This window comes from Barbus barbus (genome assembly GCF_936440315.1).
Source record: "Barbus barbus genome assembly, chromosome: 4".
In the NCBI taxonomy this organism is placed as follows: domain Eukaryota; kingdom Metazoa; phylum Chordata; class Actinopteri; order Cypriniformes; family Cyprinidae; genus Barbus; species Barbus barbus.
The window spans coordinates 33,311,870-33,324,669 of record NC_136732.1 but is presented as its reverse complement, the minus strand read 5'-3'; the positions used below and the strand labels follow the sequence as shown (position 1 = coordinate 33,324,669).

The following is a 12,800-nucleotide window of genomic DNA, read 5'->3' as shown; positions in this document are numbered from 1 at the left end:
CGAGTGACGTGTAAATATACTTATGCAACAAAGTGCATACATGCATAAATGTAAAAAAAAAAAATTAAGCAAAAGTATATTTTAAAACCCCCTACAATGTCATCCCATTCTCACGCTCTTATGGAAGTATACTGAATGTACAATAGAAATGTACAAATAGCCCAAGTAGGTTACATTGCGATATTTCTTTTATTTAATAAATAGAGTTCCTTGTGTATTTTCTCAGTAAAAGCTCTAGCAGTAGATGATCTGATCTGTACTGTAGCGAGGTTGTCAGTGGATGCGGTGATGGATGAGAGGCGGTGCCCGTCCGATGCGCGCCACCGTGGCTCCATAAAACAGGCTCGGACCATAAATCTCCAGCACTTTTGAGGAGCCAGGCAGAAGCCGAAGACTTCGGTAGTGATGAACATCTAAACTGGACGTCCTGCTCAAGGTATTCTGCTTTTTTGCCTGTAGATGCTGTGGGATTTTTAGTAGGATAATTATCTTATGAAATACTTTCTGTTGCACATATTTGAAATTAATTGGCAATTTAATTATTCTGCTCAGCTTTAAAACTATACCTTGCCGAGTATCGAAGCGCAGGAAAAGCCAGGTGCTTCTGTTGCATCATCTGTTCTGTAATGCATGTAACGTGAAACCAAGGTCATAGAAATACGATGCGGATCTGCTTTTGATTACAAGCCATTAGAGCGAGACATGAATAATCACACTGTCATCTAACTCCAGTTTCAGTTGGCTATATCGTTTAACAGCACATTTTGTGAATGCTCACTGTTAACGAGACTGTTCTCGCTTAATGGAAACATTTGTGAGTTGGGTATAGGTTGGTAAATGTAACGTCATATTTCTCTGTATTCTTCTGTTGTAGGTTGACACTGCATGCGCAGCGGCGAGCTTAAGGTGAAAAGAGGTGAGTTGCATCATCATAAGTTTAGTTCAACAAGTCAAAACCACTTCTGTGAATCGACTTACTGATATTGGTTGACATAAGACACACATCAGTTGATAAAATGGCAACATTTCCAGAGATGATCACTAATGCTCTTAACACAAATGCATAATTTCATTGTTTTCTTTTTATTTATGAGATTACCACTTAATAAAAACTCAATCCTCAAGACAATAAATAAATGTTTTATGTCAAATAAATATATTAAATTCTAGAAGAACACAACTATAAGATGCCTTATCTTTTAAAGAAAATATTACTACATATTAAATACATTTATATTGTGACGCTGTGAACAAAATTCTCTTAACTTTCAAAACAATTCAGAAGAAAACTGCATACATAGAAACTCAGTTTAAGTGTAGTCTCAATTCATGTATTCAGTCAAGTGACTGCCAGATTAGTCAATCTTTAAAATAAATATTTGACCTTGTAGCTGAATCTGGGGGAAAAATCTTTTTGTTTATTTTATTTTTTTTATGGAAGGAGCATGAACGAGACTCATGCAATGAATTGACTTTGTAAATGTTCAATATTAAGGCTAAAGTTTTATTTACTTCACAGCTGTTTCAATGTATTGTTTTTTCTTCTGCTACCGCTTTCTGCTTATCTTTTTTTTTCTTTTCCTTTTGTCTGCTTGAATATCTGGCATCTATGCAAAATCTGGCAGGTTATACCCTGTATAATTGTGTATGTGACAAATAAAACTCTTGAATCTTGAATAACTGGATTGCTCTTTTCATTTGCAGTTGAGGAGCAAAAAAGTCAGAGACGTAAAAGACATCTGTGCTGACATAATCTTCCCTCCCATCCATGATGCGGGACTCTGTCTTCAACTGCTGTGTTTCTCCACCCCATCCTCCTAGTGGAGTGGAGGAGCCCCACCAACACAGAAGCAGAGCTCAGGCTCCGCCCCTTAACGACAGGCGTTTCCTTATATTCTTTGACTTTGATGAGACCCTGGTGGACGAGTGCAGCGACGACTCTATGGTTACTGTGGCGCCTGGTGGAGTCCTGCCCGGCTGGCTGAAAGACACCTACCTTCCCGGCCGCTACAATGAGTACATGCAGCGTGTGCTGGCCTACCTCGCCGAACAGGGCGTCACCCCGGCAGCTATTCGAGGCACAGTGGAGAAACTCCCTCCCTGCCCAGGCATCCCCACTTTGATGCATTTCCTGCTCTCCCAGCCTTCAAAGGACTTTGAAGTAATTTGTGTGTCAGATGCCAATACAGTCTTCATCGAGACGTGGCTGCAGCACCTGGGCTTCCACCCGCTGTTTCTGCGCATTTTCACCAACCCAGCTCACTTTGATGATAATGGGCAGCTGCAGCTTCGCCCCTTCCACTCCCATGAGTGCCAGCGATGCCCGGCGAACATGTGCAAAACAGTGGTGGTGAGGCAATACGTGGCCCAGCGTGTGCGAGAGAGGGGCGGACGACCGTACCAGAAGGTGTTGTACGTGGGCGATGGGGCCAATGACTTTTGCCCATCACTCACACTGTCACCGGGCGATATAGCATTCCCACGCCGGGACTTTCCCATGCACAAGCTGATCCAAGAGATGGAACAAGCCAAACCTGGAGAGTTCAGGGCCAGTGTGGTGCCCTGGAACAGTGGAGAGGATGTCATCAACACCCTGAGGAAGATATTAGAGAGGCCCTAAATATATACATACACCTAAATGAGGCCCTAATAATGTGTAGGGCTTTCTAGAGTGCATTCCAAACTATATTATTTTGGTTTTACCAAATATGCATCAACTTAGTTCTGTCTAGAAACTGCCAGGCTGTTAAGGGTCTTTTAATAAGATGCATTGTTTGTACATTTGAAATATCACCGCTATAAACTTACATTTAAATACACAGACACATCTATATGAGAATGAATTTATAATGCGTGTGTGTGTATGATTGAGCCTCTTAGACTTAAAAAAAAAAATCTGATTACATTAACACTAAGACTGGCCAGTGGTGTCTATCCCTAAATGCATTATTATTATTATTATTATTATTATTATTATTATTATCATGCTTAGGACCAATTTCTGTATTGTACTGTCATTTCCACAAATTCAAATATTTTATATTGTTATTTTTAAAGATGCAAATCTGAGGTGCTATAGGTGATTATTTATGTGAAAAATGCTAAAGTGATTCACTAAAATGATCATCTTACTAATGAGAAATAAATTCCAATAGTTAGTATTTGCCGTTGAAATACTGTGTGTATTGTATGCTATGGTTTTTATTAGTAAACTATCCTCTGTTGGCAGGATGTGCTGTATTTTTTAACCTGTGATTTGAAGAATTTGTGTTTGGTTTTGTGTTTGTTCCTATCTTTTATGCAAAGTCTGTGAACTTTGGATGTGAGACTATGGATCTGAAATCTCTGAACCTCACCAGCATGGATATAAAGCCATTTACTCAACCCTGTGTATGTTTTGACCCCACACCCCAGCACCTGTCATGTGTCTTACATGGTTTTCAGGATATCTATAGACACAATGAGATCAAATTCCAGAATCAACTTAAGTCATGTTGACTTGTGTAACACTTTTTACAGTACATGTCATTTTGTATAATCAGAATCTGACTACCTGACACACAAAAAGCTTTGGGAAATAGTTTTAACCACTATAAAGAAAACTTAGATATCATAAATATATATATATATATAGAGAGAGAGAGAGATAACACCTTTATTTAATACAAAATTAATACAAATTTCCAATAAAACTCACATTCCATACAAAACACCTCATTAGATTATACAATATTCTCAGCAAAAGACAATACATCATTTTCAACCCAACACAACAAATGTCTTCAAACTAATCCACCTCCTTCATAGGTAAAAAAAATAAAATAAAACCATTTAACATGCCCTTTAAAACCAGTTCAACTTGACAATTTGTATCATAGAGGATTTTGTACCTTCTACTAATATATATCACCATTTTGCTTATCCTAAAATGAAATTTAACAAGCGTCCTTTCCTCTTTTTTTTTTTTTTTGAACAATACTTAAATCCAAAAATAAGCAATCATTGTAAACAGATCTCAATCTCTCACAATGCATGAAACAGTGAAAAACTCTGTCAGTACAAAAAGGACATTTATCTTGCACAGTTGGATTCAGGACTGAAATAAAAGCATGAACTGCTATAAACCATGCAACACTCGCCACTGAAGAGAGAGAGAGAGAGAGAGACAAAACTTGAGATCCTTGAGATCTTTTGTCCTCTGTGTGACTTTTGATGCAAAACTTTAACTGTGACATCATCACAACATCTTAGAGAGAGAGATTAAACTAATTGATCATTTCTTTTTAAATGAGCATTTATATCACTCTTATATTAGGCTTTAAGTACAGCTAAAAAGAAATGAACTAACTATACATCACCATATTTTGATTTTGGTAAGGCAGTACACAAGAATAGAGAAAACAAGCTTATATTTTTTCTCTAAAATGCCTTTGTAATATATTGTACTCGTTTATATAATAAGCTCCGAACATATATAGCTAATAAAACTGAACAGCAAACATTTATCTCCACCTGGCGGCCGCGCAGCACGCTCTTTTTAAAGAGACCGCGCGTGTCCTGATTGGCCGGCGGCGAGCACGTGACTTCACAGCTGATTTCCGCGGATGGTGTGTTTTCGCAGGATCAGACGCTCGTCTTCACCTCGGCGAGGCATGAATGCGCCTCTCATCGCCGTCTTACAGACACACAGCTCTCCCAGACAGCAGACCCACAGTCGTTATGGCCCAGGCTGCACAGATGAGCGTCCTGGACATCAGCACTCCTCTCCGAGTGGAGCACGACAAGAAAAGACGACAATTCAGCATCCGACTGAACGGTCAGTAATAATGCGTCAGATATAACGAGATGGTGGTCGCGGGGGGAGGAGGACAAACAAACCACCGTGCGCTCCGCCTGCAAAATATGCCTTTTGTTGATTACATTTCGCTTCTAAACACGTTATCTAATAAAATCCGTCCTACTTATATAGTAGTACGCTTATGCTTTGATCCCTGGCCAGTAGTTAATGCAATATGACATTAAGTAGTTGTTTTGCTGGAACGAATCAGCATATGATTTATGTTTCTGGGTTGTAGGTCTTTTAGCAAGCGCTTAATGAGTCGGATTCATGCAGCAATTATTAGTTTTGTTTTGAGCTGCAGTAAATCTCGCCTGTCACCAGTTTCTCTAACGCAAGCTTTGTTTTCTTCTCTGTCTGAATCAGTAACTAAGTTGCTAGCTTACCCGCTAGCCATCCCATCCAGACTTTGTTTTAGGCTACTTCCTGTTCCCTCGTCTTTATCTCGGTACAAAGCAAACTCGCTACGTTTATGTCATTCTGTAGCAACAGCGGAGGAACAGGAACAGACTTGCGTTTATCACTTGCGGGGTTTCACATGAAAATAAAGGGTTTGCATTCACGAAAATGACGGTAGCATAGAGACATAAACCCAGCCCCCACGACTATGCGACTATTTCCCCGGAAAGCGGTCGTGTGGAAATGAAAAACAAAGCACAGACATGCATCCTGTCTGACTGAGCAGTTCTTCATGGTCACGAATAACTTTGTTTACTGTGCGCTGTCTAATGTATTTGCATCTGTATTGAAGGTTCCCATGACAGGGCTGTTCTGCTGTATGAATATGTGGGGAAGAAGACCGTGGATCTGCAGCACACTGAGGTTCCTGAGGCTTACCGAGGACGAGAGATCGCCAAACACCTTGCCAAGGTTGTAGAAGGTTACTCGAGATCATTGTGAACTGGTTTGTACATGATGATATTACATTATGCTGTTCGTTGGTGTGCATTATATAACAGTTTGTGATTGTTTTTGCTAGGCTGCAATGGATTTTGTGGTAGAGGAAGACCTGAAAGCCCATTTAACCTGCTGGTATATCCAGAAATACGTCAAAGAAAACCCTCACCCCCATTACCTGGAGCACATCCTTCACTGAGAGCCAGAGATGGGCACGATCTCCATTCTACTAGGATGATTTGGGATTGGGTGGGATGGGTATCTTTTGGGATTCCCTAATCTGTCTGACTGGTCTTGAAACTCCACAAAAGAAAGAGATTTATTTTTTTGTTTGCGAGTGAGTGCGATTTAAGAAGGGGAGAGATCTGCAAATACAAAACGTTTTCTTAGGACAGATAAGAGTGTGGACTTTGAGGTGGGCTAGTTTCCCAGTGTCTCAAGCAGACTTTCAAGCCAATCCAGAGGAGTGAGAGGATTATGACACCCGTTATGAACTCAAAATATCAACTGTTTGATATGATCATAAGAGTGATGTTAGACTCCATATGCATCTCTGGCCTTACACCTTCAGATTTAGTGGTGCTCACGAGAGAGATACATGTGTACTTGTGTTCCCACATGTGCAGAACGTGCACACTCAGCCTGGCGTGGAGTTTTAGGGACATCACAATCTAACCGTCCTATCAGAAATGACTATTTTCTTCTGTGCATGTTCTAGGCTGATCTTGTGCTTTTGCATGTGTGTGTCTGTATACTATGGCCAGTGAGGAGCTCAGACTCTGGAGACAATCGCCTGCCCATATATTCGCAGGGCTGAACCTCTCAGGATGCACACTTTATAAAAACAATAAAGCAACTCTGCATAGGGGATTCTGTTACATGTGGCTGGATGTGTGTGTGTGTGCGTTGAATAACCGAATATGAGCGTATGTTAGTTACTCCCAAAATTCCCAGGGGTCCTATTAAAAGTCAGTTGATGAACTGCCTTGAGCAAGATCGGTTGTTTACAGGGTAGGCACTGCACAGAGCAGACCATCATGCCATGTTCTGTGCTGACACCATTGATGACCATGATATTCCTGGTGATGAAGGCTATCTTTTTTTAAGTAAAGCAACTGGGCTCTGTTATGTCAACTTTTGATGTAATAAAGACTAAAGATGTCTGAAATTCATCTGTTTTTACACACTTATGTACTCTTAATCTTACTCTCAATGGTTTTGAATAAAAATTTTAAGATAAAACTTAGCTTGAGTGTTTATGTCCATGAGTTATCATTATCATAATTTTAGCATTATCATTGTGTGTACTTACATTTGTTTAAATTTGAATGAAATGAAAGCTAAAAGATTTAAAATCACATGAGCCAATATTTTATTCACAATAGAACATAGATAAATGTTTATGTACAAAATGAGATTCAAATTTGATGCCTGCTACAGGTCTCAAAATAGTTGGGACGGGGGCATGTTTACCATGGTGTAGCTTCTCCTCTTCTTTTCAAAACAGTTTGAAGACGTCTGAGCATCGAGGTTATGACTTTCTGGAGTTTTGGTGTTGGTTATAGATATAGGTTTCCAGCTGCTGAAGAGTTTGTGGTTGTCTTTGATGTGTTTTTCGTTTAATGATACACCAAATGTTCTCTACAGGTGAAAGATCTGGACTGCAGGCAGGCCAATTCAGCACCTGGACTCGTCTACTACGAAGCCATGCTGTTGTAATAGCTGCAGTATGTGGTTTTGCATTGTCCTGCTGAAATACACAAGACCTTCCCTGAAATAGATGTTGTTTGGAGGGGAGCATTATGTTGCTCTAAAACCTTTATATACATTTCAGCATTCATAGTGCCTTCCAAAACATACAAGCTGCCCATACCGTATGCACTTATGCACCCCCATATCATCGGAGATGCTGGCTTTTGAACTGAACGCTGATAACACGCTGGAAGGTCTCCCGGAGGACACGGCGTCTGTGATTTCCAACAAGAATGTCAAATTTGGACTCGTCTGACCATAGAACACTTTTCCACTTTGAAACAGTCCATTTTAAATGAGCCTTGGCCCACAGGACATGACAGCGCTTCTGGACCATGTTCACATATGGCTTCCTTTTTGCATGATAGAGCTTTAGTTGGCATCTTTAGATGGCACGGCGGATTGTGTTTACCGACAGTGGTTTCTGGAAGTATTCCTGGGCCCATTTAGTAATGTTAATGACAGAATCATGCCGATAAATGATGCAGTGTCGTCTGAGGGCCTGAAGACCACGGGCATCCAACAAAGGTCTTCGGCCTTGTCCCTTACGCACAGAGATTTCTCCAGTTACTCTGAATCTTTTGATGATGTTATGCACTGTAGATGATGAGATTTGATGTTGAGGAACGTTGTTTTTAAAGTATTCCACAATCTTTTTACGCACTCTTTCACAGATTGGAGAGCCTCTGCCCATCTTTACTTCTGAGAGCCTCTCTTAGACATCCCTTTAAAACTTAATTAGTTGCTGGATGTTCTCCCAGCTGAACCTTTTCAAAATTTCTTGCTTTTTCAGCCCCCATGCCAGCTTTTTTTGAGACCTGTAGCAGGCATCAAATTTGAAGTGAGCTCATTTAGTGGCTAAAAGTGTAAAAATTTCTCCGTTTAAACATTTGTTATGTTCTCTATGTTCTATTGTGAAGAATTGGCTCATGACATTTCCGGAATTCGGGTTGTATGTATGTATTCATACCGAACAGTCACGGTACGGACATCTAGGTTCGGTGCATGAGGCCTTACAACGAATACAGGCAATTAAATTACATTTTATTTCAAGTAACGGTTATTATAGTCAACTGAGTTTTTAGTTGACTATAATTACCATTATTCTCTCTCTTAAAAATCTCTTTAATTTATTTCACTTTGTTTCCTCACTTATGTTAATGCATGCAGATATCAAGTTATTGGTTTCAATGTTTGTTATGCAATCCATCACTATTGGGGGAGACAGAGAGCGCGAAGCCTGCACGTGTTACCGTCCACCGTGTAGTTGTTATAACACGGCTCCCCTCCACCCCCTGATGCACCAGCTCCGTCAGCGCCGTACGAGGACGGGACTCACCGCATAAACGAGAACCGACCACATTATGGGTGAGTGCCTTGTTGATCGCATCCACGTTCACAACATGACCGAAAGTTTTGGACACGCTACAAAACAGCTAAGTCGTTTTGTCAGACCACATTCTTTGTGCAACGTTTTCATTCGCTTTGGGAATGGTTTGTCCTACTAAAAGCCCCATAGTGTTGTCCTTGCTTTCGATTGGTCACCTCCGCTATTCAAAAACACAAGCCTAAATTATATAGCCTGACGGATTAAGCTATAATCAAAATCAGTTACAGTTGCGAAAGAATGTTTCATATATTAAAAACAACTGTCTTTAATAAAACAATGCAAATATTAATATCGTTACACATTCTGTTCAGGTGGTAGGGTCCTCTACTAAACTGGTTCACGGGATTTGTAGTCTAAATTAAGTTTGACGAGAACGTTTAACGTTATCAACAGAGGAGGAGATTAGAACTACATTACCCACAGTGCACCGCGACAGGTTTTGCGTCAATTCTAGTCCGTTGCATTTTCAAGATGGCGTCGCTGGGAAGGAGGCGCGGTGTCCCAGTCAACAGGGAGAGGTCAGTTAGACTAAAACCTGTCATTATTTCATAAACCTTGACGTGAAATTTTTAGGCTTCATGCAGAATTTAAGTTAGTTTGGTATCCTTAAAATACTAAGACTTTTGTAGTTTTGTAGAGCCGCAAACACTAATAAATATGGTTTGAATAGAGCTCATGTGTTGTTTTGATTAGCTTACTGACTCTGGGGTCCCTCCGCCGATTAGCAGTGCACAGACCGGCAAAAATGTGTTTTTATGGCTGAAGTCTCGACATTGATCACTCGTGTTTTTTTGCAGTATGTGTTACCCATATTGACACGAGAGGAACAAGTTAAAATAGCGCTTCATAGCCACGACAACGGGTTTCAAGGAGATGTGTACAGTTAGCAGGGGGTTATAGTCTTTATACAAACTTTCGTGTTTGCCGCAAATGTCTTGACAACTGGAAGAAATTGTATTTTTCCTCCTAATAATATGGTTGTTTAATGCACTGCTTGTTAAACTGACAGTATGCGTTAATTTAACCGTTTTAAAAGACGTAAGTTACCGCTCTCACTTGTCTCTGTCGATTTATTTAGCAGCTCAGTGTTTACTGAAATAATGGGCATTTTGAAATAAGATTTGAATTATATACCAACCAGAGCAAAATGTCTTTCATCGTACACGTAAAAAAATTCCCATCAGCCTTTATGCTTCATAACATCGCTCAAAAGTGTCTTGTCTGACTGTGAACTCAGGCCGCAGATGGTCTGGCTGATTTAGATAACACGAGACAGGTCGTGTCTAATAAAGACCAGAATACACGGTCATTTTGGATTTTATATAGTTATTTTAAAATGCTTTTTGAAACATTCTGCTTAATTAACAAAAAAAAACCATACCATCCCATCTTGGTAGATGTTGGCTGGTCTTAAAGTATCTATTTTTTGTAGTCCGTTATACTTTTTTCCACACAGTACATTTTAGTAGTTAAATTTACATGCAATTAAATAAATACAAAGATGGACTGAAAAGGCTTCATGTAAATGCCCCTGTTGATTTCAGTTTGGTAGGGGTGGTGTAGACCTGAAATAATGATAAATGATCGATATGAAGAAATGAAGCATTGAATCTAACTGTTTTCTCAATGTGAATCAATAATACCTTAATATGTTTACATATGTCTGACGAACATGAGCATGTTTACTTGTGTCCTACAAACTGGTCAGTGGAGGAGACTAAATATTTACTGAATATTAGCTAAAAACTCTTCTGACATGCAAAAACAACAACTCATTGACATTATTACGCTGGTTTTTGATGTAGACCTGAAATAATCCGATAAGCAGGAAACAAATAAATGCTTTGATACAACAGTTTTCTCAATCACATTCAAAAATACCTCATGCACAGTGATGCATCTGTTTACACACATCTTAAGAACTGGGCGGGTTTTTTTTTTGCTAAAAAAAAAAAAATACTCCCCATCGCTCCTGTGACAATATAAGGTTGGTTTTCTCCAATTCTCACTGCGCCAACTGGGTTTTGTTTAGATTACATGTGATGCATGTAAATGAATATGTGAATCAGATTGCAGCTTTTAGGTTTCATAAACAGAACTTTCAGAATCTGGATTGGTTTAATTCAGATTGATGAATTCTCACTTTCTATCGCTCTCTTCAGGGGAGTGATGGCGGCCACGGAGTGTTACATCGTCCACGAGATCTACAACGGCGAGAATGCACAGGAGCAGTTTGAGTACGAGCTTGAGCAGGCTCTGGAGGCGCAGTACCGCTACATCGTAATCGAACCCACGCGCATCGGAGACGAGACGGCCCGCTGGGTGGCCGTGGGAAACTGCCTGCACAAAACCGCCGTTCTGGCAGGGGCCACGTGCCTCCTGACGCCGCTCGCCCTTCCCGTCGAATACTCCCGTTACGTGGCGCTCCCCGCTGGCGCTCTGAGCCTCGCCTGCGCCGCGCTCTACAGCATCTCCTGGCAGTTCGACCCCTGCTGCAAATACCAGGTGGAGTACGACAGTCAGAAGCTCTCGCGGCTGCCGCTGCACACACTCACCACCTCCTCGCCGGTGGTTCTGGTTCGGCGAGACGACGTGCACAGAAAGAGACTGCACAACACGATAGCGTTGGCGGCCCTGGCGTACTGTGCCAAGAAGATCTATGAACTGTACGCCCTATGAGCGCTATGGCACATGCACACACACGCATACAGATACTGATATATGCGTACACACAAAAACGCAACAGGGAGGTGAGAAGCACTACTAAACACCCGACACTGGCAGATACACACACACACACACCAAACAAAACATGGATGGACCGACGGAGAGAGTGATGGGAAAACAAAAGGAGGCGTCGCTCTCTCTTTTACGCTTTTTCAGGGTTTTGCTTTCAATCGGTTAAAGATTGGATGGATGGATGAGAGGAAGGGTTGGGGGGGAGCTTGTAGTTCTGAATGAATCTTCCCCTTTTCTCTGTACTTTAAAAGTGTTATCACCAGTGCACTTGAGCCCCCCTTCCCGCTCCTTCCCTGTGCCTGTCCAGCCCCTTCCTCGTCCCGGCGCCCTCCCCAAACGTCACCTGCCACCCACACGGAACTTCCACACCCGGACAGCGACCTGTCGAACTAAACGTGTGGTGGACAGACGGACGGATCATGTTTTAAGAATGACCTTTGAATCCTCTCTTTTCTCCCTCTGTGTAGTTTTACTGTACCCTGCCTTTGGTGCATCACCTTTTCATTAAACAGTAGGAGATTTAACTTCACTGGCATCTCTGACCACCTTTATTTGACCCTCAAGGGCTCAGATTCTTTCTTGGCGCACATCTGAGTTTTAGCCTTCACGCAGAGCTCACGGCCAGATTTGCTTTACAAGCCGTGGTTTGTAATGGATCAGTTTGAATCTTCGTATGAAGTTATGAAAAGTAAATATGAAAGGTGATCAGAAAATGTGAGCTCATCTGAAATGGATAGTTCACTTCGCCCCTAAAATTTTGTCATTTGTGATGATCTAGACCTATATATGCTGTCAAAGGAAACTAGAGGTCAAAATGGAAATGCGTAACTCATCTTAAGAAATCTGAAGGGTAAACTTGTGGAAAAATAGAGTATATTTAATGCACATGGACTCCTTTTCAAATCAGAGAGATTGGAACTGTGTTTGAAACAAAGGACTGAATGCGGCAGTAAATGGATTAGTGTAAATCCAGCTCTTATGAAGTTGAATATAAAAAAAAAAAAAAGATGAGCAGTAAATGGGAACACATCTGAAATGCAAAGTTCACTCATATATTAATGTTTTATCATTTACTTGTGTTCCAGACCCATGCTGTTGTTTAATTTTTTTTCTTCATTCACTATACCTTGAATTAGCAGATAAACCAGTTTAACTGAATTACTATTGCTTAACAGTTTGCATAAG

The 12,800-nt window shown here is 40.8% G+C and overlaps 3 protein-coding genes across 4 annotated transcripts; all 3 read left to right on the top strand.

The window, feature by feature from the left end:
• Positions 1-330: 330 nt before the first annotated feature.
• LOC306868940 (putative phosphatase phospho1) lies at positions 331-2,884 on the top strand. The gene is made up of 3 exons (XM_079415420.1): positions 331-436; positions 875-916; positions 1,705-2,884. Exon 3 carries the CDS (start codon positions 1,769-1,771, stop codon positions 2,618-2,620), a length of 852 nt encoding a protein of 283 aa, XP_079271546.1. The 5' UTR covers positions 331-436; positions 875-916; positions 1,705-1,768; the 3' UTR covers positions 2,621-2,884.
• Positions 2,885-4,581: 1,697 nt separating this feature from the next.
• LOC306868937 (protein NATD1-like) lies at positions 4,582-6,979 on the top strand. The gene is made up of 3 exons (XM_079415416.1): positions 4,582-4,816; positions 5,589-5,707; positions 5,817-6,979. Exons 1-3 carry the CDS (start codon positions 4,657-4,659, stop codon positions 5,931-5,933), a joined length of 396 nt encoding a protein of 131 aa, XP_079271542.1. The 5' UTR covers positions 4,582-4,656; the 3' UTR covers positions 5,934-6,979.
• A 1,718-nt stretch (positions 6,980-8,697) lies between these two features.
• Positions 8,698-12,784, top strand: LOC306866196 (transmembrane protein 11, mitochondrial-like). Of its 2 annotated transcripts, none has more exons than XM_079411281.1 (2): positions 8,698-8,854; positions 11,039-12,601. In XM_079411281.1, the coding sequence occupies exon 2, from the start codon at positions 11,046-11,048 to the stop codon at positions 11,553-11,555; it is 510 nt and encodes a 169-aa protein (XP_079267407.1). In that variant the 5' UTR covers positions 8,698-8,854; positions 11,039-11,045; the 3' UTR covers positions 11,556-12,601. The 2 variants fall into 2 exon arrangements, with proteins under 2 accessions (XP_079267407.1, XP_079267406.1); XM_079411280.1 differs by lacking the exon at positions 8,698-8,854 and adding an exon at positions 9,343-9,394 and having other exon boundaries at positions 11,039-12,784.
• The last annotated feature ends 16 nt before the right edge of the window (positions 12,785-12,800 follow it).